This window comes from Sinocyclocheilus rhinocerous, unplaced genomic scaffold, assembly GCF_001515625.1.
Source record: "Sinocyclocheilus rhinocerous isolate Xijiao unplaced genomic scaffold, SAMN03320098_v1.1 scaffold705, whole genome shotgun sequence".
NCBI classification, from domain to species: domain Eukaryota; kingdom Metazoa; phylum Chordata; class Actinopteri; order Cypriniformes; family Cyprinidae; genus Sinocyclocheilus; species Sinocyclocheilus rhinocerous.
In genome coordinates, this window is record NW_015630576.1 from 1434270 (window position 1) to 1457091 (window position 22822).

The following is a 22822-nucleotide window of genomic DNA, read 5'->3' on the forward strand; positions in this document are numbered from 1 at the left end:
TGAAAATGAAGGCACCGTATTTATTTATAATTTCTCACATTGCATTGATCTATAGTCCAGTGGTAATATCTATTCTCTATTTTAAATTGATGTACACACTTTTTATCTGACAAAATGACTGTATATATGCACTCTTATAATACTAAAAAAAAAATTGTTATTTCCATTTCCTAGAATTCTGTAATTCCCAGTGTAAAAACTATGCACATATTTGCATAACATTAAATATGGTCTATCTGTTTTATTTACAGAATATTTATCTCTGTAATAAAATGAAATTGCCAATTATTTCTTAACCATATTTTTATATAAACAACATATTTAAAATATGTACAGTTTAGTCTATATCCACAGAGTTCGTTTTTAACACGCAATGCACATCCATACGTTACTGCTAAATGTTCTATTGTTCATTATATTCATTTTCATACTTCTGTGCAATGTCCTGTCTGCATTTTATAACAATATTTCATCTTAGAGACTAAAGACAGTAAAAAATGTTAGTCATACAGTTGATTAATTAAACACCTTTTTCTCAGCCTCCTGAACAATAAGGTTTAACCAGTACTGCACCATATTGGTGATTAAGCACACATTAAATCCAGGTGTCACCATCAAGATCTTTGTTCAGAGAAAAATTACAAATCAACCAAATATCCATACCTTTGTCGAGTATATTTACTTGTTCATACAACATTTGCACAGAAAACTCAAAGGAAAAAGCTGTTTGGCTAACTGAAAAGTGTTGTTGTTCCACAGGAACAGTTTTTGGTGAGTAGCAATAATATACAGTATATTATTCAGTAACATGTACAAGTATGTGCGCTGTATGTATAATACCTTTAAAGCAATTGTTGTAAGTTATTTATTATTAAGGACTCCACGACTGTCATCTCGAACATAACATTTTGACAAACTAGACATTTTCTTTCTTTATTAGATCTGTTTGATCATATCGGCAGATGATCCCTTCGGCTTCTTGCTCTCTTGATTTCGGCAGTACCAAAAACACAGATTGCATTAAAGAACAAGGCAGTTTCGAGGTTTCGCAATGCACTTATTTGTTGTGATATTTTGGCTTTGATTGACTGGGACAGTCAATATCCAATCAGTAGACAGAAAACAGTCGGTCACCTTGTTCACTTGGGAATATGAGAAGATGGTGCTGATGGGTGTTTTCTCTTGCTTTCCATTGGGTGATTTCATTTGGTTTGGAAGAGCTCATTGAACTCGTTGAGAATGAGCTCCACGATCTGATTCTGGAAGACCATGTGCATGGTGATGTTGGACTCCTCCTGTGGTCTCAGCAACGTTGGACCGAACACGATGGCCATACTTTGGACAGACATGCGGTTCAGCTCACCATGCTCAATCACTCTGTGGGACAGATGGGTGTATACTCAGAACCGCTTTTCAGTAAATAGACTGAGGATGCATTTAGTACTTCTACAGTTTTTCTCGAATGATCTGATCACTGTTAATACCCAAGGCAAATGGAAGTAACAAAATAAAACAAAGAGGGTCATCATACTACTGACGTACTACATTGAAACGGAATGAAAAATAGGTCCATACTTGCGAAGATGTCTGAAGAGAACCTCCATGGTGTCATGGTTGGGCAAAGGCAGGTTTCTCACTAGATCTCGAATATATGAGACTTTCTGGCTGTAGTCACTCATTTCTAGAAAACAAATACAATTCTTGAGCTCTTAAACATGCATGAATGAGGTTTTGGTCTTGGAAATTAAACATAGTGTATTGTTTTTGTAGATACTCCCTACAGTTTCCATAATAATCAAATAGAGTCAAGTGGAATCATGAATCATTCATTTCAGAGTTCATGATGCATTGCATCATTTAGGAAAATAATCATAACCAAATCTAATTGCTGTCAAAGTAAATATACATCAATAGTTCTCATGTCAAAAATATATTACTTTTAATATCTAGCTCTTTATGAAATAAAAGCTTTTTTTATGTATATATCATGTGTCAAAACTTAAAGGGATAGTTCACCCAAAAATGAAGATGTCATCATTTACTCACTCTCGAGTTGTTCCAAACCTGTATGAGTTTCTTTCTTATATTAAACACATAAGAAGATAATTTGAAGAATGTTAGTAAACAAAGTTGCTGTTAGCCATTGAAAAAAATATAAATGGAAATGGAAATGATTAAACGGAAATCAATGGCTACTAGCAACTGTTTGGTTACCAACATTCTTCAAAATATCTTCATTTGTGTTCAACAGAAGAAAGAAACTCATACAGGTTTGGAACAACTTAAGAGTGAGAAAATAATAACAACATTTTAATTTTTGGGTGAACTAAAAAAAACAAACATTGATTTTTTTTCTTCTCTAAAATAGGACAGTAACACTCACGAATGGCGGCGATGAACCAATCAAAAAAGCTGAAGGGGAAAAGAGGCTCAGGAAGTTCACGCAGGAAAAGCTTCAAAGCTCCTGTGATCACATGGATCTCTTCCCACTGCCCATCCTCCAGATCCAGATTCTCTTCTACAGAAAGAAAGGAATATACAGTTTTATATAGTCAATAATACAGTATTGTTTATCCACCACTGCTATAATAAATAAATACATACATTCTGAAAACTTAACTGTTTAAGGAGTTTCCACACGAATTTGTGATTTTACAGCAGCAACCATTTTTATTAACATTATTTATATTATGTTTATAGCTATTTACGATAAAAAAAAACATACTTTTACAGCATTGTAAGAAAAACTATACAAGCTCTTTCAATTTGACCTCTGATAATTTTCTAAAGTTCTAAAAATTCCTCCTCATGAGAAGTTTTTAAAACATCTATTAACATTCCGAACAAAATCCTTAACTATAACTGCAGTAATTAAGGTGTTTTGGCAGATTGTTACCATTGTAAATGCATTTATTTCCAGCATTCTATAAACCTAAATGGTGGATGTATACAGTTCAAGGGTTGAAAACACAGTTAAAGTCATTGTGATGATGTGTCTAGCTCTTGTTTACCATGATCAGCTTTATATCGCAGCTTCTGGATGACAGCCAGGTTCCCGCTCACTCTGTAGAGTCCATCTATTTTCAGACCTACACAGAATCTGACACTTTAGATAACTTTTCTCACTAATGAACTTGCAAACAGACACCAAAATGAACGCTTACCCCTTTTCTCAACAGATCTGATGCATTTTTCCATAAACTTGGGCACAGTTGTGTTTTCCCGATGACAGAGGGTGTCTAGGTGGCAGCCAAACACATTCTCTGTAAACAAAGAGAAACTGAAAATTAAAACGATTTACTGTGAACATGGGATAAGGACAAGTCCATGAGACTTTGAAAGTGAGTCTTCAATATTTATAGACTGCATTTAATCACAGTCAGCGACATTAATTAAGCTCATGTTAAAAGAGGCAAAAGTCAATACTAACCTTTAATGTAGCCCTTCTCTTTGACTGACTGCAGGGTGGGCCGCCGCTGGAGGAACTTGCGTAGCTTGGTGCGAACACGGCCCTGTTCAATGTCTATGCTACTAGAAGAACTCAGTCTTGTTGCTGTAAGAAGAATATTTAAAAATACAAAGATGCTGAATTAAATGATTAATAACAGCAATGTGCTTGATGTGCATCTGATTCAGTTACTGACATTCACTCTTCCTCTCTTTATCTGCAGGCAATGGAGATTTTTCTGGGATATCTTCTGCTTCATCCTCCGAGTAATGGCCATGGTCCTGCTGTGAAAGATCACAACATCATTTTAAGAGCAAACATGACGGGATTTTGTGTTTTCCTGTTACACTGTTTGTGGCACTCACCAGCAGTCTGATGGTGTCCAGAATGATCTTGTGCCAGTCGTGTATGATGCTGTCTGTGTCATACTGTATCAGATACTCAGAGCCGTGACGTGTCTTGAGCTGCTCAGAGACATGGACAGTGTTACAGGCTTTATTATTCAAAAATATGGACTGATATATGCTGACAAGAAAATCTCTGAGGGCAAAAGCCCACAATTACTGGTGTCAATCCATGTCAAGGTAATACATTTTAAAGGGGTCCTATTATGCTTTTTCACTTTTTCAACTTTATTTAGTCTATGTTGCTGTTTGAGCATAAAAAAGATCTGCAAAGTTACAAAGCTCAAAGTCCACTTCAGAAGGAGATATTTTATTTAACAGAAATCACTTTTCTGTGAAAAATAATGTGTTTTTCGAACAAACTAGTATGATAGCCTGTTCTAGTACACCCCCAAAACAAAATCAAGACTTTGTAAAAGAGCATAATAGGACCCCTTTAAAATATTCATGCACAAGATAACATACTTCTCAGCTTCACCACTCCCTTAACTGCAACACATGTTACTAATAGTGCAAGAGTTCTGGCAGCATTTGTGTTTTATTGCCAAAACAAAGGTCACCAGTCACACTTGCCAATGACTAAACCGGTCACAATGGAACATATTTGAATTCAGAGAAACAAATTCAGTCTTAATTTGTGGAAAAGAAATGTGTAATAAATTTCACAGGATGCAGTCCTTTGTTTATTTATTTTGCACAAGCTATGAACAGGAAAGACTGTCCTGAGTCACAGTGCTCACCTCTAGAACATTCTTCTTGCTTGACTTTTCTTTAGACGCCCATGATAAAGTCGCTCCTTTCAGTTCCACTGTGTACTCTGGGACGATCTGATTGCTCTTGGTCTGCAGGAGTCAACCAAAGGCAATCAGTTTATTTTAAATTGGTTCTCTTTAGTAGGTGCTACTGTATGTGATTTCTCAAAATCCATGTTGTACCAGACCAACTAGGGGTGCCGATAACCAATAAACAGTATATATCCAATATCGACTAATATGATACATTTAAAACAAAGTCTAATACTGATACGTTACTGATCTGTTGTGCATCCCAAATTACATAGTAAACAGATTAAGTAAACTTACAGACATCCCAGCAGGTGTAAATTTAGGGTCTTTGTGGAAAGTGAGTATGCCATCATGGAGAACAGTCCACGACTGCGCCCAGTTCTTCCTGCAAAGACAGCAACAGCCATTTCAGAGCAGAGACACATGGTAAAACACTTTAAAGATCAAAGATCTGTCTAATCATACTCTATTCTCAGCATCTGAGGAATATATAAAGGGGAATCTTTATATAAACTACCATTAGCTAAAAGTGCAAGTTTCCCAGACCAGGGCTTTCAAGGTAACTGCAGTTGTGAGTTGATTGAAAAGCTAATAATTAATCATTAAAATGGAAAAGTAAAATAAAAACAAATAGAAAAAAATGAAATGCAATGTCATTCAACTAAATAAAAAATTTAATATTTTATTTGTTTTCCTGCATGTTGAAGAATGTGACATTATTAATATATTTACATAAATCTCAGGGGGTTGACAAGAAAGTTTGGGAATCCCTGCAGTAAAAACACAACCACACAGTAGTTTTCACATTTTAATACTTGAAGTATGACTGTACTGTTTAACCACAGATAAACTCTTTTAATTTAAGGCCCCACCTCAGCCTTTTTCCATTCTCAGCCACTTTGGTCTTGTTGAGAATCCCAGCCTTCTCCAGTGATGACTGATGAATGCAAAAGACAAGGGGTTGTTTGTTAGAGGGATCGGATTTATTACAAAAAAAAAAAACGCACATCAAATGAAGGACAAACAAAAAAGCTCTTTGTGAATGTTAAAAATATACTATTTGCCCATTTCATAATGACAAACAAATAAGAGCTAAATTTCAGAAAACTGTGTGTGATGTGAGTGCAACCAAAAAAAATAATAATAATAATAATAATTAAAAAAAAAGTGTTAGTGCAGGTCTGTTGGTAGCATGTTAAATGAACAACGATGCAACAGCATGCCACAAAACAACACTATCTACAGCTACTAACGAAAGACACATTTTAAAATGAAGCAAAACTATTTTCCAGCCACTGGACAACAAGCAGTGATGTTAGTTTTCATCTAATGCACGACATGTTAGTTTTGGACCCCAATGCAGACAACTTAACAGGCCCAATAAACAAGCTCAGGACGCACATGTAAATTTCAGAAAACTGTGTGTGATGTGAGTGCAACCAAAAAAAAAAAAATAATAATAATAATTTAAAAAAAAGTGTTAGTGCAGGTCTGTTGGTAGCATGTTAAATGAACAACGACGCAACAGCATGCCACAAAACAACACTATCTACAGCTACTAACGAAAGACACATTTTAAAATGAAGCAAAACTATTTTCCAGCCACTGGACAACAAGCAGTGATGTTAGTTTTCATCTAATGCACGACATGTTAGTTTTGGACCCCAATGCAGACAACTTAACAGGCCCAATAAACAAGCTCAGGACGCACATGATGAGAATGTGAATCTGTGCTGTGACTGGACAGGTTCCTCCGCCGCCTTAACTTTTTATCCTTGAGAAAGGGAACAAAATCTTGGGTTCTCACTAAATCTTGGACTTCTTTTCCTTTTTGTAGAGCAAATCACATTATATTGCATATTTTTGATCAACAATTAGTTTATTTTTACATAAAAACACTGACAACTAAAGCACATTATACAAACCTGATAATGGCAGGAAATCGTTTACTTGAGACTTAAAACATCTTTTTTTATTAGCATGGCCTTAAACAATGGTTTATAATTAGTTTTAGATCATGCATGCAAAAGCATTCCATTAGGGGAACTTGACATGAATGAGAGCTAAATGACAATGCAGTAAGAATGAGACCGTTACACATGAATGAGTTTTGGTGAACTAAATGACATGAGTTAAAAGCTCCACTGAGGGCTGGAAATAACAGAGGTCATGTTACATACGTTATGCTGTGATTCTGGTGAATTCCCTGAACTGGATGCATCACTGGCATTGTCAGAGGCGATCCGCCTGTGTGAGGGGGAAAATTTCTGCAGGAGGAAAACGAGAGAAAGAGAAATAAATGAATATTAGCTGGTGGAAAATGGTGCGGTGGTGTGTCAGATCAGGTACCAGATGTTTCCTTCCTTCCTGTTGTGGTCACTGATGTAAGCTGCGAAAATAGCTGAGAATGAAATGTCTCACATGAGAGAGAACAGTGAGAGGGCATCCCTCACACAATTTGCTGAAACTGTGAAGAAACCTTTTGGTTTATGTCTAGCTGTCTCTGACCTCTATAAAGGTTCACAAGTCAGATAAAGGTTAATGAGTTACAAAGGACAGGATTTAAAAAAAAAAAAGTCAAACAACTGTGTATATCTTAAATTATATGAGTGAACAGATCCAGGTTAAGAGTGTCCTGAAACTCACCAGGTCTTCCTGAGATACGGTGAACTGGGATTGTCTCCAGTTCATAACAGGTTGAGCTGTTCCATCTTGGTCTGTTCCATTTCCATTGATCGGCTGGCCAGGCGGGACTGAAGCCTTTACACAGAGTCAATAAAGGTCTTATGAGTTCATACAGAGTTCAGGGTGAGATATGCATTTGTAAAGAATATAAAAATGTTTTTATTTGACAAAAAAAAAAAAAAAACCCACACAAAAACAGAATGAAATACAGAAACTTGAATGTCCAAAGAAAATCCTATACAGACCTCTGGAAGGGTCCACTGACATTTAGACCCATCTTTTAAGTAGTAATACATCTTCCCTTTGTCATCCTTAGACTGGATCCACTGCGATTGGGAGACAAAAATATTAGTTTTGGTTTATTTATTAAGCGACTTATTTTAAAGAAGATTTGGCTCTGAAATTATTTACATTAAAATAAAAGTATATATTTGAGCATATGCAATGTGGAGATATAGACCCACTAGAGAACTATTTGACAAATCTTTCCCAAAGATCAACACATTCCTTGCCCCTAGCATGTTTATTTATTAAATATGCGGGCTATTTTGATTTCACTTTTAGCTTCCAATAAGAAAATAGCAACCCCAGCTCCATTTTAAACATGTTTAATATCATCCCCAATGATTGTCTATTAAAATTAGTGCAAACAAATTGGAAAATGTCTGCAGATTCTGTATGGAGCTGATCTGATTAATAAACAACGTCCTCAGTTTTTTGCAATGAGCACAGTTGCGGTATCATAAAGTCACCAGCAGGGGGTACGCTAATACATACTAAACCAATAGCTATAAATCTGCTAAATCTTCTTTGATATCTTATAAATGAAATCAAAAAGAGCTCTTACATATATTAATAAATGTATTGCTTTAAAAAAATTATCATTCAGGATTCCACTGGTTTTGGGACCTAAACCAAGAGTCTCTTTAGTATTTTTTCCCCAAGTCTACATAGTGTATGATCATTGTAGTACATTCATGAGCACTCCCAGCCTTATGTGCGTGTGTGTGTGTGTGTTGTGATGAACTCTCATGACCTGTTCATGTGTGAGTTCATTTGTGTAGACAGATTTTCCATCGGCCCCTACAGAGTGAGCCCAGCCCACAGGGACGTCTTTATGCATGTCCACAACAGCCCTAGGGATGACGGCAAGCTTGATTTGGGGCAATTGAAAATCCTTAGGGAGCTGAAGAGAAATATGGGAATCCTCACGCTGATTCATTGGGTAGTCCTCCTCTGGAATAGGTGGCTGCGGAAGCAAAAAGTGAACAAAAAACAGGGACAGAAATCTTTACTGCCAGTTTGGATCAATTTTTTGCATTCTTGTAGAATAAAATAATTACATTTCTTTAAAATAATCTTACTAATCATAAATGGTAGAGCAGATGGAGAGGCAGAATCTTACCGGCCCGTTTGGCTCCTTGCCATGACTGTGTGCCTTATCTGTAGAGGACGGAGGTGGTTCCGATGGCTCCGGGGCAGTCCAAGAGGTTTGCTTCAAAGCATAATTATAATAATAATGTCTCCCAGTGGTCTCATCCAAAAGCTGCTCCCAGTCAGAGCCCAGCGAGTGTGCTGAGGACGGGGTGGACACAGGTATGGGGGAGGTCACAGACTCCATACCTGCTCCTGCTGGGGGGCTACGGGGATCAGACCAACTGCTCTGTCCTGTGGCAGGGTGGTAGTAGTACTCCTTACCGCTGTCGTGGTCAGTATGAACCTGCCATCCGGCTGAGTTGGGAGGGGAGGCGGAGTCCGGAGCAGGACTGAGGGTGATGCCGGGCGACGAGCAAGTTGAAGTAGAGGAGTTTGAAGGGCGAGGAATGGTCTTCTTCAGGTCAGTAATGTTGGCATACACAGCTGTGGTTGGGTCATTCTCTGTCTGATGAGAGAGAAGAACGATGATGTTTTGAGTATAATGGCAGCTTCTACAGGACTAAATTTAATCTAAAGATGAAAAATCATCAGCATCATCTGATGACCATCAAGGTCAAAACAAAGTAAATTTAAGTACTTGAAGTATTTATCAAGTACTGTATATCATAATCAAATTAAATGAAATTTCTCTTGTTTGACTGAATTAGAACGGAAATGTCAAAAATTATTCAAATCAAAATAGTCCTTTCTGTCAGAAAAAGGTCCTATGTGCTACTTTGTAAGGTTTAGAGATCTAAAATAATCATGTGCCGACTTATGTTTGACTAGTTCAACCAAATGTACTTCGTAGCAAATACTGAAAGCATTGCACTTTACATTTCATTGGACTTCTGGAATTCTGTTGTGTAAGTAAGTATTGAAAAAAGTAAATATTAAGCTTTTATGGACACATACAATTGAACAGATCACATCACACGGAACATGGCACTGGCATGAGGAGTGTATCTGTCTATGTCCCATGCAAGAACTTCCATTATTCATCTGAACAAAGGTCTATAGAAACCTGATGAAATCAAAGAGCTATGGGAAGAAAATCCTGCTGGAACCGCTCCCTCGATTCAGGAAAACACAAGGCCGTTTATGTGGAATCAAATATCTTGCCAGCTTTCATCTTCAGGCCTTCACTCTTTTTCCCGTTATAGAGTTCTTCAGTGGAATTTTAATAAACTAGAACAGACCTCTGCACTTAATTGGAACGTTTGCCCAAAACATTACAAACCAATAAATCACCTCATGCTGTTTAAAACATTTTTAGAATTATATAAGAATACAGAGTTGTATGGACAGCTTAAGAGTATGTACTGTACACTTGACAGTCAAAGTCACCATTTGTGTAAAAAAGAGCAGCTTGGACATTCTGCTAGCTAACTCCAGTCCTCTAGTTAAAAAAAGGCATAGTTAGTGTTTCAACCATCATGAGGGTGAGTTGGTGACATCATTTTCATTTGTGTTAGAACTATCATGGCATCATAGCAAAAAGCTGGCAAGACGTAGACTGGAGCCCTGCTGCACACCTGTGGAAAGCTCATTGAAAACCACAATGTGAGGTCGGAAAAACATCAACAACAGGCCATCCTAATGAAAACCTGTGTTTGTTTAGTCCAAGTGAAAGTTTCTCTGGATACCATGTTCTTCCAAAATGAGGAAGCATCCAGATAATGTGTTTTCCACAGCACACTCTCTGGGGAAGGGAAGCCAAGATCAAAACATAACAACGGGCAGAGGTTTCCGCTGCACGATGTACATTTGAGAGGAGCTTGATACACACATAACGCTGGAGTGTGGACCACTTGCAAAATGTACGGCCTGCTGGAGTATCACAATAATCTGATATATACGTCAGCTAAAAAAGAACCCAAGTGCATCAAAATAATATAAAATTAATAAACTATGTCAGTTTACAATGCAGCAAACAGAACAACTTGATTTTACAAGTTTATTTTAAGTTTAAAAACATTGTCTCTGTGTAAATATATAAATTATGATAATGTGTGTTCAAGTGCTGTAAATGAACACAGCATTTTTAATCACATTTGAGCTTTTTGTTCACTAAACTCATGCAGTTTGACAAAGTACAAATAATCTATGTATTAATCTTTTAATTAGTATAAAGTAGTGCTGTCAAACGATTAATCGCCATTAATTGCATCCAAAATAAAAGTTTTGTTTATATATGTGTGTGTAGTGTACTGTGTATTTATGTATATATAAATACACACACATGCATGTAATGTATATATTTAAGAAAAATACATTTACATAAAAATGTTTTATTAAAATTTTAACCCAAAAGTTGGGTTAGTCCATATTTGGCCCAAAGTTGGGTTGAAACAACCCAGCATTTTTTTGAGTGTACTTATTAGTCAACTTAAAAGTTGACAAACATATTGATGACATCATCCCGCACTCTTAATTTTTTGTCCAATAAAATTGAAAGAGAGCCCCTCCCCCCAAGTTTGAAATATGACCTGCCTTTAAACAACTAGCAAATTGTTTGTTGATGTGTCTTTGGTTTCTTTATTAATTTATTAATTTTTTTGTTCAATATTTGTAAAGTATTCTGACTTTTAATAGGCTTATGTCCTGCTCCAACTTCTTGTTTCAAGGGGAAGTATGGCAACACTGAGAAGAAAACTGGGGCAAGTTCAAGCTCAAACCGGTGTGCACCGTTTTGCTATAAATTATATGAATATAAATATATGTAAATAATCTGAAAATATATACTGTATGTGTGTGTATTTATATATAAAATAAATATACACAGTACACACACACACATATATTATGTAAACAAAAACTTTTATTTTTCATGCGATTAATCGCGATCTCTTATACAGGATCTATAAACACGAATGACCCATTAACAATTACAATTTGTTGATGGATTCAGTTCAAGACTGCAAAACAAAGGTAAACCATCTGACCCTGTGTCACTTCTTAACTAGCAAAAACAAACTTGGAGTAGAAAATTGTTGGGTAAACAACCGTTTCTTTTAAGCGAACAATAGCAGGGTAGTCTGACAAGCACGATATCCTATCTGCGTATCTGTCACAGCATTCCCACAAACCTACCCTCTCAGTCTCACAAAGCTACCTTGTTTACCGCTTACCTTACGAAACCTCAGAAAGGTCTGCAGCCTTGGCATAAGCGTATGGCAAGCCTTAAGGATCACCTCTTTTACTTCCATCCGAGCAGTCAGCAAAATAAAGCTACTATCATAAAAAAAAACAAGACCAGATCAAAACTCAACTATTGTGTTCTGACCACATATGGTCCCACCTGAAAGGAGCGAGAGTTTCAAAACACCAGAAGATCTGGAAACGCTTTTCTGCTGAACTACAACACAGCTTCTGGTTAACAGTACAGTACCAGCTGATATACAGTAAGTAGGGATTCACAGAAATTGGGAATTTACAAAAAAACATCCGGCTTTAGTGGAGGGGCACATCAGATTAATTGACAGGAAAGCTAAAGGGGATCTCCTGAGGGTCCAACAGACATGTATGTGCGCACATACAAACACAGAAACCTCAACTGGGAACACAAACTAACTGCTGTGGGTGGAGGGACTCATGTTAAACTATCATTTCCTCTTGAGGTGGAGTAATGCTAATTAAAATAAACAAACATAATTATTGGCTTGGTAAACATCCTGCGATCTGTCAAAAAGGCTACATGGACAACAAACAAGAATTTGAAGTAAAATCAAAGCCATGCTTAAAGTAATATCCTTTAGTGTATGCAAAGTCCCATCATCCCAATAAGGGAAGTAGTGCTTGCAAACTGAAATCACAAATTTCGTCTCTCCCCTTAATTCCTCTTTCCTGCTGAACAAGCTATGTGCGAAGAACTGGGTGAGACGGGATTCTAGTGTAACCAAATCAAGCGGTAAGTCTAGATTAAAGGCCAAAGCTTTGTCATTCAAATAAAACCTCAAAAGCTCTTTTAGAAACGCACCTGATTTCACTTTAAAGGTGACCCTGTGTGCTGATCTGTATTTCACAGAAATGTGTTAATGGATCAGACCTTTTTTTCCAGCATTGCAATTAGAATGGGCAGGTTTAAAAACAATGACAACAGGTACAATTTAGCTCAGCTCACAAACTATTGTTATTGCTCATATTTTAGGGATGTTTCTAAACCCCCAAATCTAGTTATTAAACTCTGGCATCATGTAGCTCAGCTCAAACCTCAAATAGTTTGGCTTGTTGAGGAGAGGTGTGCTATCTATGCAAATAATTTTTGGCCAATTAATGGCAAAATGTCCCAAAACATCCCATAGACTTACACTAAATGAGGGATCCGAGCCATATCTGGGATATCTAGGCTGGGTGTGTTGCACAGGCAAGCAATGTAAATGTACTCTGGTATTTTTATTGAAAAAGCAGAACACTCTACCAGCACTGGTGTCAAGGAAACTGCATCTGCGTTTCATGCCATCTTGTTTCAACTTAACACACTGACACACAGACCAAAAAAGTGTTGCAGGGTTCAAGAAGGCCCAACAAATTAACCAAATTTCAGTGTTGAGTTCATGTTTTAGAGAAAAATAATTTCTAACACTTTGATTTTGAAATAATCAAAATCCCTCAGGCAATTCAAATATTTTTCATTTAAACCCACGAACTACAGTAAACTGCCAAAAATCAATGCACACTATGTTGTTTGGTAAATTATTTACGTCGCCCATAGTCTCAAAATAGTCTTATGGCGTGACATTCCAGAGTATTTTGACCCCATTCTTGATCACTGAGTTTACAGACAGTTCTTCCTTATGTAACAGCAATAACAGAAACCAGGAACACTTATACCAGTGTTCACAAACAAAGTACTTTAAACGATTTAAAAGATTTCCTCATTGCTGTTCACTTAGGTCTGATTAAAAGTATATCTGAATAAATACATGTGTCTGATTAAAAGTAAAATAATTTGTATTAAACCAGATGGCACAAATATTAGTCACAAAATAAATCCCACTGCTTCATTCAAAGGTTGATCGCAGATCAAAATATTATCTAAAGTTTTGTGGGTACCATGCTAAATTTAAACATCTGCATGCATCTCAGAGGTTTTGGCTTGCTCATGTTGTAACCGCAAAATATCCATATCTAAAAGAGGCTGCAGAATTTAACAATTTGAAATGTAAATCACAAAAAGTGCAAAGAAATAATTAGAAGGCCATAATAAGCAATAATTAAACAGTCTGCATGCAATTTAATCAATCGATGAAATCCTTATTCACACAGGTCTAAGCAATTCAGAAAGCAAGTGGCCTTGTCTGTTCAAAACAGCTCCACCCCACTGAGGTCAAAACAGACTGTCTTGAATAATTTGATGCACAAATTAATCAGTTAAATGATAGATTTACCTCAAAGGTAAAGCACAATAATAAAATGTTCTGTCTACAAAAGCTCTCAATCTTTTCCGTGACCACTTAAGGTTTCTTTAAATATCAATATTTAAATGATAAATTAAAACCCAATATTATTTTACACAAAAATATAAATCTCAACCTGGAATTTAACAGTTTTAGTTTGAATATTGTTTTAGTTGGCTATTTATAATGAATATGCTAACTGATTATCCTGTCTAATAAAAACATACAGTAAATAGGCTGCATGGCAATCATTTAACAGCAATAGGCCTAATGAACCTTGACTTAATGGTAAAACAAGGCGTGGACATGAAATCTACTTTATATTTCTATATAAAGAGCTGTACATTTTTAATTTAAGAGGGAAAAACAGCTGGTTTGCTGATCTCCTAGCAATTTTGGGAGATCAGCTTAAATAAGGTAGATCAGTGAAAACAGTTTAGACTAGTTTAAGCTCGTTTTTTAAAGCAGTGTTATAGCCTACTTCACAAACGCAAGTAACCAAAGGTGTAGGTATAAGGGCATCAAAGCTGCTTAGAAACAATACTGTGAAAAGCGCAATACAAATAAAACTGAATTTATTTATAATTTCCCATAAACACAGACTATTCGCGCTCAAAGTCGTGGATAGCAAACGCTCTTATTATAATCATGAAAGCCTTCTAAAAACCGAGCGATTCGGTTGAGTTCTGCCTTAACCGCCATAAAAAGTCAATAGAAGAATAAGAAGAGTTCTGCCTTTATCGCGTCGAGAGCCAAGTAATAAAAATATGTGTATTCGCAATAATACCTGTATTTGATTTCCGCTGGGCGTCTCAGATGAATCTCACCTGTTCCTCCCCAGATCAGAAGAGAGTCGAGTCCGCCACTCTGAAGTGGCGCTTGTGCAGGTAAACTAGGGAGCGGCGACCCACCTTGCTTTCTTTATTTTAACTCTTTCTTTCCCAAACGCACGGCGTTTTATGGTTCACAAGGACTAATACGAAGAGTATTTGCGGTGTAAACCGAAAGTGGTGTATCCTTTGTAAGTTTATTCCTGCATTTAGCTCTTAACAGTAGCCTATTCCGGCCATCTGTCACGCTCAGGGACGAGGCAGAGGACACGACACGGTTGGCTTGTATTCGCACAGTGCCTATGTGTGGGTAGGGTGGGAGTTGTTCTGAACTTGTTTGGGTTTAAAGCACTGAAATGAGATTTGGAGGCCTTCAGGAAGAACTCCTCCTTTGTTTTGTAAACGTGCCAGTGGCTGAGAGGCATTTTAGCAGGATTGGACCAGCTGTCATATGTTCTCTTTCTTCGTTGTTGCCAGTAGACAAATAGAGGTACAATTACAATAGCTTATAGGCATATAATAGTGACTCGGTAAATCGGTGACTCCCTTAATATCAGAATTGAGTTCATTCTCGTGAATTATAGCCTCTGTAAACTATGTAGCAGCATGAAGTCATCTGAGGACTTTCAGATATATTTGAAGTTTAATACAGTGCTGGTTTTGTGAGAAACATTTGTCTGCAACTGATGTAGACAGTCTAACAATTGGCTCTGAAACCCGATACAGGTGCACTGAGAGCTCCACTCCCACTGCGCCTCTCCCCTTCATTTCCAAACAAATTCCTAGCTATTCCCAAACAAGAGTGGAACTGAACTGATTCTCATAAGATCTGCAAAGGGTTAGAGAGTTAGGAGCAATTAAGCATACTGACACTCACTGCGTTCATCCATTTCTTGTGATATTTAAACAAAAGACAAAATAATATGTTGTTGGAAAACATCATGTTTCAGTGAAACTTTAAGAGAGGCTTTGTCCGCTATAACTTAAAATGCTTTGAAATGTTTAGAGCAACTGAGAACATGAGAACGAACTACTAGATTCCCTGGAATTTTGTACAAATTCTGGAATTCTGTTATGAAACTGAAATGAAAATGAATATTTTATATTTAATCATTTTTCTATAGAAAGCTATTTCTGTAAAAAAAAAAAAAAAAGGTAGGCCAAACATCTCTCTTTCACTCTCGCTCTCCATCTGTCTCTCTCCTCCCACAAAGTTTCAATGTTTCAGTGGCTTTATGACAATTTAAATTACCAATGTAGTAGAGAATGGGACAATTTGAAAATAACAATAAAACCCCCTCTCTCGCTCGCTTTCTTTCTTTCATACTCAGTATTTATCTCCTTCTCCCTGGCTTTCTGACGAATTTCAAGCTTCAGGATCATGTACTGTTTTTGAAAGCTAAAACATCTGTGCCAACAATAGTAGCCTTGCAGCTTCAACACCAAGCCTGACTCAGATCCCAACAGTGTCCCAGGAGATTAACATGTTCCACTTTGAAGTTTACATGCAAAAAGCCAAATAATACGTTTTTTTTCTCTCTACCACCCCAAATGTATTCTGAAACAAATAACACAATTATAAAATGTAGTCTCATATTATATTTCAGGTTTGAATTTGATTGAAAACATTGCCTGCTACTAGAAGTGAGATGCATTTCTATTTTGTATTCTTTAAGAGACAGTTGACACAAAAGAAAACCTAACCCTGTTGTGACATGCCCTGTAGCTTTTATTAATTGAACTCTGTGGCACAGTGTGTCCAAACCTCTAAAATTTGTTCACACACACAAGAAAAAGGGATGGGCGCCCTGTTAACCTGTAAGCAGGCAAGTGCATTACAAACATAGTGAATGCAAATAAAACTAGATTTTTATGTTTTCTTTGGATAGGCCTACAGTTTGTCAGTTTGCAGGGTAGTGGCTAACAGGCTGTTATGTTGGTACACATGGTTTTTATAGGATGAGAGTTCTAGATGTCTTTCATAGGCTAAAACACACACTTTATCCTTCCCTTGCTGTAGGAAAAGCTGTAATGTCCTGTTCTGATGTCACGTAAGCGGCTCTCCTTTATTTCCCATTGTTTCCAGTGCTTAATTTCATGTGGCTCCAAAAACAGCTGAGTAACTACTTCTTAAGTGAACAAAATGCCACATTGATGGTGACCTGATCACATCAAGATCATGGCTGCTGTAAATTCTGTTAGTGAAAGTAGAAGATCTGATAATGGGTGCAAGTTCGTTTATAGTGAATCTCAGTTCTTTACGAAAAACGTACTGCTTTGCTTTGATTTACCATGCCAACATTGCCTCCTGGTGGCCCACTTTGATAAAATGCCCAAACATTTCCTTTGATACACACTTCCTGTTCTACTGCTTTCCCTCATAAGGATTTTATGCCCTGTTGTTTACCAATCCTGCCAAGCGGAGATAATATACGTGTCAAAAATACACAAAGTTTAAATGTCAAAAGTCATTATTTAATCCAATACAGAACTTCCTTTGTATATAAGCAGACTGCAAATGTCTGTAGTATGATGATATTCCATTCTAGCTAACTTTCATACTTTTCTCTGTCCAAGACAGAAGACAAATTTTAACATTACAGTGTATGTGAAAGGCAATGATGTAACTGGGTTTAAATGATTTATCACATCTTTCGGCATCAGTATTGGTTGTGTCTGTACAGAAATAGGTCAGTATGGTTTAAGGAACCGTTAACAGTGAAATTTTGAAAGAGAAACCAATGCTTCAAAGAGGATTCGAAAACAAGCATTCTTGTTTGCATCAGCAGATCCTGTAAGACTGTAATCTGTAAGGCATGCATGGTCTTCAAACCCTCAAGACTCTTTAACTTTGTTCATTCAAAGTTTGACTTTTCTAGTTAAAGGGATCGTTCACCCAAAAATGAAAATTACCCCATGATTTACTCAACCTCAAGTCATCCTAGGTGTATATGACTTTCTTCTTTCAGACGAATACAATCGGAGTTATTTCTTTTTTTAAAAGAAGTCCTGGTTCTTCCAAGCTTTTATAATGGCAGTGAACGGTGGTCGAGATTTTAAAATTCCAATGAAGTGCATCCATCCATCATAAAAAGCATTCCACACAGCACCGGGGCATTAATAAAGGCCTCCTGAAGTGAATCGATGTATATGTGAAAGAAAAATATCCATATTTAAAACTTTATAAACCATAAATTCTAGTTTCTGCTATCTGTAGTACTCATGTACACAATAGAGTGGCGCCAGCAGATGATGTAGGACGTAGGCGTAGCATAAGCTCTGGTGAGAATATGCTAGTCTCGCGAGAACCAAGTTTTGTTCACAACAAAGGAAAACCAGTCTCCTCTTGTATTATATCAAAATCCTCCAGCCTTTACAAATCCTCGTTTTGTACTTCTAATTTGTGACCGGTGTTTTGTTTTGCTCTGTCCACTGCGCTTCCGCATTCGTCATCACATTCGCCTACGTCCTACGTCATCTGCTGGAACGCCACTTTCTAGTGAACGTACATACAACAGTTATGGAAGCTAGAGATTACGGTTTATAAAGTTTCTAACAAAAATGCATCGCTACGCTTCAGAAGGCCTTTATTAACCTCCTGGAGCCACGTGGAGCACTTTTTATGATGGATTTATGCACCTTTTGTTGGACTTCAAAATCTCAACCCCCCATTCACTGCCATTCTAAAGTTTGGAAGAGCCAGGACATTTTTTTATATAACTCCAGTTGTATTCATCTGAAAGAAGAAAGTCATATACACCTAGGATGGCTTGAGGGTGAGTAAATCATGGGGTAATTTTCATTTTAGGGTGAACTATCCCTTTAAGAATTACACTTGTTGCAGTCAAATTAATTTACATTCTGCTTCTATTCTATTTGCTGCCTTAAAATTCTGGAAAGGAATAAGAATTTAAAAGGCATTCTCATATAGCTAAAACTGTACCTTTATTGTTGGAGCAGAGCATGATGTGTTGGTCTGAGGGTTTGGCAATCCAGCAGGTGTTTTGTCTGTCAGTGTCGACAGGTCCAGATTCAGATCCGATATGGATTCATAAATATTCTCAGAGTCTGGTGATGGCAGTGGTTCTGAGCTAGAGGTTTCACTTTCTGGCTCTATTGGGGATTCCAGCTCGGGAGACTTCCTGTGAGGTTTGGTCTCGTTTAGGTTCTTGATGATGGGGAGCTCCACAGGTTTGACAGGGATAGGTTTATGGAGAGGGTCAGCTGGGCTGAAGCTAGGCACTCGAAACTTATCAGGCACCGTTTCAATGCAAGAGCCGAACAGCAGATTGGTTGCTTGACTCATCCTCTTCTTCTGATGCGATGAGTCTGAGGCAGAGATCATGTTCAGGGAGATGAGGGAGTCTGAAGGTCCGCCATGTTTGTAAGAAGGGGGCTCGTGTAAATCCAAAGGAACTCCAAATGTAGACATGCGGTTTTCTGTCTTGTGGTAATTCCCTTTGGAGCGAAGTCTAATTGTCACCTCATCGGATTTGCGGGCCTCTGTGAGGTCAGGCACCACAGGCTTCACAGCGGGGCCTGGAGGCTCGCTGAAGTCTAGAGGTGAAGGGATGTTGGTTGGAAGCTCCTTGACATATTTAGCAGGGATATAAAATGGCTTGGCTTGTTCATCTTTGCAAACATGCCACCAGTGATCGTTTGTTTTGGCCAGAAGGATGTAGCGCTCGTTGGGTTTAATGGACACCATGTGACCATCCCGGCCCTCGTATTCATATTCAAACTCTACCAGTACAAGGCCCAGACTGTTTAAGGATGTCATCTTACCCGTCTCACCTATTCACCCCTTGAGGGAATCAAGCTGGAATCAAGGCTCAGGTAAGGCCCTCCTGTGGGTAGAAAACAAATGAGAGGATTATAAAAAGCAATTTGAGCTGAAGACACGGATTACTGTTTATTTGCTGCCTCACATTTGAGTCATGAGCAAAGGGCACCTGCTGTATAAATACAAAAACAACAGCACTTTGGCTGAACTTTCTACAGGTCCAGCTATTCAGACTTTGCCCAACAAGCCTGATTCTATCAAAATGAGATTGTGCTGCTCCTTGCACAATGGTATATCTAAAGTTGTATGAACTGTCATACATAGTAGAAACAAAGTACACTAGAAATTGCTAGTAAAATTCACAAATACAAAGAAACGGTACTGTTTTTTAAAAACTTTTCACCATAGGACTGTCCAAAAAAAGATATATAAAAAATTAAAACGGTCTGTTGCAAAATTGTATTGCCACGGTGAAGTCACTGCTAATTCTAATCAAGCACAGTATTTCATTGCATCGGTACCACATTCATTTTAAGTCAACAGTGGAGATCTCTAACCTACACCTTTTGTCAACAGCTGATGTTTAACCTAAGAGAATTAAGGCAGGCAACTGTGATATAGTGTGCTGATATGGACCAATAGCTGAGGTTAAATGCCCCAGTTCTGATCAGTGACCTGAAGCAACCAATCAAGCATGACCTCCACAGACTCTCAAGAAAGATCAGAGCACCTTTTTTGGAATGTAATAGTAATTCATATCGCATTATAATTACATTCATTTTAATTCATTTTATATAGATTTTAACTTATTAGTATTACATGAATTAATAGTATTACATCTATATAATGTATATGTGTCTAAAGGATTATATTAATTGCCAGTTTATCTGTTTACAGAGTACTCAAAGTACTTAAAGAGATTCACCCTTGACGCAACAGCGGTTTAATGTTTGCTCAGCGACCTCTATCACTTGGTAATCTTTTGAATGTGGTTTGACTACTGCCTGTAAAGGAAAGTAAGTTGACTGTAATACGAAAGACAGATAACAGCATAGTGTCAGTAATCAAAGTGCTATTTGGAATCAGCTGCCAGCAATTTATGTAAAAATATCTGAGATATAGACACAAAGGATATTATGTCACTGACATTTTAAAGAACATTGATTGATCTGATTGCCAAAGCACTGGAGATGTGACGCATTGTGTCAGTTCTAATGTAAATATTACATTGCTGCACCTTTGTTTTTTATTATCTGATGACCACTATTTCACTTGATCTTTTTAAAAGTCTGGTTTTCATGGTGGCTGTTTTGAAAAGACTTCCTTCCTCTTGCATGTCTAATACAAAGAGAGAGAGAAAGGAAGACATGCTGCACTGTCAGCAACAAAAATTAGCTTTCTACTGATTTGAGATGTGTGTGTTCCGGTTATATCTGTGATCATATAAGTTTATACTTGGTTGTATAAATAAATGTGAAACTTCAGAACTTGGTCAGGAGCTTCTTGTCATGCTAAGATGTCAAGTCCCTCAACCCCAATGTGCCGTGTTCCTTTTAAACATCCCGTGTGTAGTAGTTGTTTGAAGCTGTGTCAAATCAAAGCAAGCTTGCTTCTTCAATCAAACAATTCTCCAAGGATCTTAAATGCAGTTCTTTTATGTCTAGTCACAGCACTGATTCCATGTACTAGATGCATATGCTCCGTGGCTCTTTCAACAGATAAGCAGCATTTCAGACACTATTGGGTCACAAATAGACCTATATAAATGGTTTGTAAATAATTATTTTAATATTATACAAATCATGTATTAAATACATTGAGTATTTGCTTTTGTTTAATCACTTAACATAGATGTAAGCTAACAGTAAAAGGGCGTCTCTCAAGAATTTCTTGTCAGACCTGGGCCCTCATTTATCAACAATGCGTAGAAAAGGTTCTATATTTTCTGAGAAGACATTCTGTGCTCTCAATAAACAGATCAGCGCGCTCTTTGAAAACGCGTTCTCTGCACAGCGCATGGTTTGCCGAATCTTCCAGCAAAGCGAGATCAGCCATGACACTATAGCTACATTTCAAATGACTTCCCAGCTGCACGACAAAAAAAAAACAAAAAAACAAAAAAAGGCCTATCTTACTTAGTATTTTTGTCTTGTTTCTAGTTAAAATATATAAAAATTCTTAAATCAAGATGCATTTACTATATAAGCAAAAAGATTTTGCAAATTTAGTATTGTGGGAAAAAAAATCTAAATTAAGTGCATTTTGCTTAAAATAAGTAAAATTACGTATCTGCCTGTGGGTTAAGAAAAATAATCTTGTTTTAAGAGGATTTGACTTGTTTTAAGCAAAATTCACTTCATTTAGATTTTTTTTCCCCAGGAAACAAGACTAAATATCTTATTTCTCTTTGCTTATCTAGTAAATGCATCTTGATTTAAGAATTTTTTTTTTTAGATATTTTGACTAGAAATGACAAAATAAGCCTTTTTTTTGCAGTGTGTCTTTTATTGCTTTTTACACCAATTATGCAAATGTCTAGCTTGAACTATGAATTTATAAACTGAGTATTTGCAATTAAAGGACACAGGAAACACGCAGCTGCACTTTCTTTTTGTAGTATCACCATTCTACCACTAGATTCTCTGCGTAAGCATGTTCAGAGTTGTGCTTATATTTACACACATTCCAACGTATAAGTACAAGTTGGTACACTTTGCATGAAATTGTTCTTATGCACTCATTATGCACACATCTGTTGATAAATGAAGCCCCAGATGTCTTTATCTTATGAGAGTGAGTGACAGATAGAAGTAGTTGGGATTTTAAAGTTTTTAGGGGTTTTTTTTGTTTAAAAAGCTATAATGTTTGTGATGGATACATTTGTATTTAGTTTATGCATTTCATCATTCAAATTCCAACTTCATATGGGACAGTTCAGTTCATATTCCAACTCATGAATTAAAAGGAAGCCAATTTTTCAAATTTACAATGTCCAAGAAACTCTCAAAAGTTCATTTGTTAGATACTATGTAAAATACTCTTTAGTCTTTATGTGAGCAGTTTGCTCCCTTA

At 37.0% G+C, this 22822-nt stretch overlaps 2 protein-coding genes across 5 annotated transcripts in view; one reads left to right on the forward strand and one right to left on the reverse strand.

Moving 5' to 3' along the window:
• LOC107740641 (rho GTPase-activating protein 27-like) overlaps positions 1-22822 on the reverse strand; it is a 27249-nt gene continuing 4427 nt past the window's right edge. For 2 of the 4 annotated variants that reach the window (XM_016553129.1, XM_016553130.1), the window contains 18 exons: positions 18911-19814; positions 8728-9204; positions 8359-8571; positions 7568-7648; positions 7284-7397; positions 6818-6904; positions 6352-6411; positions 5510-5583; positions 4935-5022; positions 4593-4694; positions 3814-3912; positions 3645-3732; positions 3431-3553; positions 3165-3263; positions 3012-3089; positions 2384-2518; positions 1576-1681; positions 1-1377 (listed from right to left, as the gene is read on the reverse strand). In XM_016553129.1, the coding sequence (XP_016408615.1) occupies positions 1203-1377; positions 1576-1681; positions 2384-2518; positions 3012-3089; positions 3165-3263; positions 3431-3553; positions 3645-3732; positions 3814-3912; positions 4593-4694; positions 4935-5022; positions 5510-5583; positions 6352-6411; positions 6818-6904; positions 7284-7397; positions 7568-7648; positions 8359-8571; positions 8728-9204; positions 18911-19747 (3036 nt within the window). In that variant the 5' untranslated portion in view covers positions 19748-19814 and the 3' untranslated portion in view covers positions 1-1202. Of the gene's footprint in view, positions 1378-1575; positions 1682-2383; positions 2519-3011; positions 3090-3164; positions 3264-3430; positions 3554-3644; positions 3733-3813; positions 3913-4592; positions 4695-4934; positions 5023-5509; positions 5584-6348; positions 6412-6817; positions 6905-7283; positions 7398-7567; positions 7649-8358; positions 8572-8727; positions 9205-18910; positions 19815-22822 lie in introns of all 4 variants that reach the window. The other 2 variants (XM_016553131.1, XM_016553132.1) reach the window with 2 other exon arrangements.
• Positions 14931-22822, forward strand: part of LOC107740642 (uncharacterized) — an 18923-nt gene continuing 11031 nt past the window's right edge. The window contains exon 1 of the mRNA XM_016553134.1: positions 14931-15024. Coding sequence (XP_016408620.1) covers positions 14954-15024 — 71 coding nt within the window. The 5' untranslated portion in view covers positions 14931-14953. The remainder of the gene's footprint in view (positions 15025-22822) is intronic.